This window comes from Lipotes vexillifer, unplaced genomic scaffold, assembly GCF_000442215.2.
Source record: "Lipotes vexillifer unplaced genomic scaffold, Lipotes_vexillifer_v1.1 scaffold444, whole genome shotgun sequence".
In the NCBI taxonomy this organism is placed as follows: Eukaryota; Metazoa; Chordata; class Mammalia; order Artiodactyla; family Lipotidae; genus Lipotes; species Lipotes vexillifer.
The window spans coordinates 195418-199182 of NW_006793488.1; the positions used below are offsets into that span (position 1 = coordinate 195418).

At 61.8% G+C, this 3765-nt stretch overlaps 1 protein-coding gene across 1 annotated transcript in view; it reads left to right on the plus strand.

The window, feature by feature from the left end:
- The first annotated feature begins 3450 nt into the window (after nt 1-3450).
- The window catches only part of PPP1R3G (protein phosphatase 1 regulatory subunit 3G), a 1318-nt gene continuing 1003 nt past the window's right edge, over nt 3451-3765 (plus strand). Inside the window, exon 1 of the mRNA XM_007466407.1 lies at nt 3451-3763. Coding sequence (XP_007466469.1) covers nt 3451-3763 — 313 coding nt within the window. The remainder of the gene's footprint in view (nt 3764-3765) is intronic.

Sequence of the window (3765 nt, forward strand, 5' to 3'; positions counted from 1 at the left end):
ATCTGCACGAGACAAAGAATTCCATGAAAATCGAGTTTCCCTCCCACCTCTCGCCCCCAGTCCCTTGGTACGGCTCCCCAGAGCCACTCCTCTGTCGACAAGATCTTTCCAGAGATACGCCAGGCATACACAGAGATGTGTTCTGTATATATCAGTTTTTGTCCACATAAATATCCTAACCTTTGTTTGTTTGCTCGTTCATTCTTTTTCCCCCCAACCAAACAAATCAACCAGGTTTGTTCTTTTGGGGGAAGCTGGTGGGAAGGAGAAAACTCAGAACAGGAAAGTTCAAAGAAACTTCCACGTGGCTGGAGGGCAAGCAGACAGGGAGGAAACGGCCAAGCTCTGGTGTTACACCTGGAGCCAGATCCCGCTCTATCCCCTATGAGTTGAGAGCACATCCCTTGACCTCTGTGAGGCTCCATTTACTCTTTCTTTCAAAATTATGATAATAATGCCTAGGACACTGGTCTGCAAGCAGCAGAAAGCCCAGTCACGCTGATTGAACCAGAAGGTTGTATTTATTTATTTATTTTTAAAACCTCACATGGTGGGAGGTCCAAAGACCAAGCTCCTTGGTTCTCAGTGACGGAGGGGCCGTGCCACTCCCCAAGCTGGCGTGTTTGCAAACAGGGGTACGGATTTCTCCGTTGTCACGATTCCTGGGGCTGCTAGTGGCATTCTGAGGGTAGGGCTCATGGATGTTTGGGCTCGGACTGTTTGCAGCGACGGTCACAACAAAGAACTGTCCCGCTCACAATGCCAGTAGCTTTCACACTGAGAAACCCGAGTGCCTCATGAGGACCCTGTGCTTCCCACGCTCAGGAATCGCGTCACCTCTGAGGGTTGGCAAGGTGGCCTCAACTGTCGTGGGCGCTATAGCACCGTCGCGCCTCCTCTTGGCAAGAGGATGGAAGCTTCCTCTTGGGCGCCCCCCGCCCCTGCCCCGCCCCGCGTCTTACTGGCTGGGTCACTTGCTCATTCCTGAACCCCTCCTAGGGTCGGATGAGACAGAAGCTCTTCTGGAGGAGGGGGCCGACCGCGTGGGGGAGGGGTGGGACACCTGCGAGCAAGGTGGGTACCAGCCCCAGGCCGGCTACAATAGTCAGAGGCTGCCTTAAGGATCTTGGAAGGAGGCGCTGCCTGCGGCCACTCTTGCGCATTCCCCTCCCCTTCCCCCAGGGCCTCTGCAGGGCTGAAAGGTGCCCCCTGCAGCCTTGCTGCTGCCCCCAGTGTCCTCCCTCACAGAGGCTCCCTGGCCTCCCTGACCAGGTCGGATCCCACCTTCTTAGCATCTGCTGCAGGGGCTGACTCTCTCTGCACCCGGTTAACCTCTCTCTGTACCTGGTTAACCTTGGTTAACCTTGACTCTCTCTGTACCCGGTTAACCTCTCTCTGTACCTGGTTAACCTTGGTTAACCTTGACTCTCTCTGCACCCGGTTAACCTCTCTCTGCACCTGGTTAACCTTGGTTAACCTTGACTCTCTCTGTACCCGGTTAACCTCTCTCTGTACCTGGTTAACCTTGGTTAACCTTGACTCTCTCTGCACCCGGTTAACCTCTCTCTGTACCTGGTTAACCTTGGTTAACCTTGACTCTCTCTGTACCCGGTTAACCTCTCTCTCTACCTGGTTAACCTTGGTTAACCTTGACTCTCTCTGTACCCGGTTAACCTCTCTCTGTACCTGGTTAACCTTGGTTAACCTTGACTCTCTCTGTACCCGGTTAACCTCTCTCTCTACCTGGTTAACCTTGGTTAACCTTGACTCTCTCTTGCACCCGGTAACCTCTCTCTGTACCTGGTTAACCTTGGTTAACCTTGACTCTCTCTGTACCCGGTTAACCTTGGTCTTCTCCAATAGATATATGGAGAGGGCCCCGAGGGTGGGACCTCCGACGTTCCCACCAAACAAGAGTGGGACAGGGCTGCGACCACGGCCCGAGGGCCCTGAGAGGGGGGCCTCCTTAAGTAAGTTAGGCTCCCTCCTGTCCCCGCCCTGGAGCAGCTCCAGCCGCAGTGAGGTCGGAGCCCAAGAGGCTCACCACAACCTCACAGTCTCTGTGAAGTCCTATTTCATCCTTAAGGTAGTTGGCAAATTTTGTACCTCACTCCATAATACGTCAATGTTCACGTTGATGTAAAAACAGTGATCTTCTTTCCCAAATCTTTTTTTTCCCCCCACACCTCCCGGCTTACCTCCGCAGGGAGAGCGCGGAGTCCTAACCACCGGGCCGCCAGGGAGTTGCCATCTTCTTCCCCAAATCTTGATGTTGTTCCAACAGGCAGACAAGCCAGGTGTATCTGGGGCCTCTTGTAAGTCCCCAAGTTGAGATGCCGTCACGGCATTCCACACCGGGCACGGGAAGGCCCGAAAGATCCCACCCGGCAAGGGGACCCGGCATCAGCACGTTCTTGCTAAAAATACTTTGGGGCCCATCCCGGGCCTACTGACTCCGAAGCCCTAGGGTAGGGCCCAGCCGAGAGCTCGCACACCCCCCGCCAGATGACGCTGGCGCGCGCCAGAGTCCGAGGAGCCCCTACTTAGCGGCAGGTGGAGTCAGCCCTAGAAACGAAGCAAAGCAAAACCAACAGCGAGAAAACGCTTCGGGCAGTCTCCCCCCCGCGCCCCCGGGTTCGCGTCCCTGGAAGGCCGGCGGCGAGCGGCGGGCCCCGCTGCTCAGGCCCGAGCTCGGAGCGCGGCGGGCGGGACGAGGGGAGGAGCGGGGACGTGCCCCCGGGCCCCGCGCGAATGGCCTCCGGTCGCTCTCGGCCGGCGGCGGCCCCCCTCCCCCCCGGCCCCGGCCCCGGCCCCGCGCGTCCCAGCACCGCCTCCGCCCCACAACTGGTCGGAGTGCCCCCCGCGCCTGGCCGGGTCCACTTCCGAGCGCCCAGAACTTGGGGAGGAAGGAAGAGACCGTCCCCGCAGGCAAGTTTTCCGCAGTTGTGCGTCTGCCCCGGGGACCTCCTGGGCCGATGCGACCGCCGGGAGGAGACCCTCTGCGACCCCCCAGAGGGCAGGCCCGTCGGGACCCGCGGGGCCAACTTTGCGGACTGGAGGACGACGGAAGCTGAGCGCGAGTTCACCCCGGAGCTCCGGAGGCAGGGCGGGCGCGGTCCCGCTGGGCGGGAGGGGTGAGAGGGAGCCCCGACTTCCGCGCCGTGCCCCCTCTCCGCGGAGCCCTCGGACCCCGCCCGCCCGGGCCCAGCGGCCGCGCCTCCCGGCGCCGGGCCCTCCCGCGCCGCGGGCAGGCGCATCACCGAGCGGCCGCGTCCGACCCCGGCCCGGCCCGCATCCTCCTCCCGCTCCGGCCTGGGCACCCCGGCTGAAACCCGGAGCCTGCCGACTGGGACTGCCTTCTCCGCTCGGGCCGGGGCGGGCGCTGCGCGGTCTTTCCACCACCCCAGGCATCAAGTCTCCAGAGAACAAGTCCCGGGGTCAGACGGCGTCATGGAGCCCCCGGGGCCGCAGCTGCTAAGTTTGGAGGCGCCGGGACCTGCGCCTTTTGAAGACCCCCCGCCTGCCGAGGAGCCGCCCGCCCCGGGAGTCCTCTGCACCGAGGGTGGCGGGGACGGCGGCGGCACGTCAGCGGCCCCGAGCTCCGACGCCGAGGGCCCGTCCCCGCAGGAAGAGGCTGCCCCCTGGGAGCAGGAGGAGCTGCTGGAAAGCCGCCGCCGTCGCCGCTGCGGCGCGCGCTCCTTCTCTCTGCCCGCCGACCCGATCCTGCAGGCGGCCAAAGTCCTGCAGCGGCGGCGGCCGCCTGGC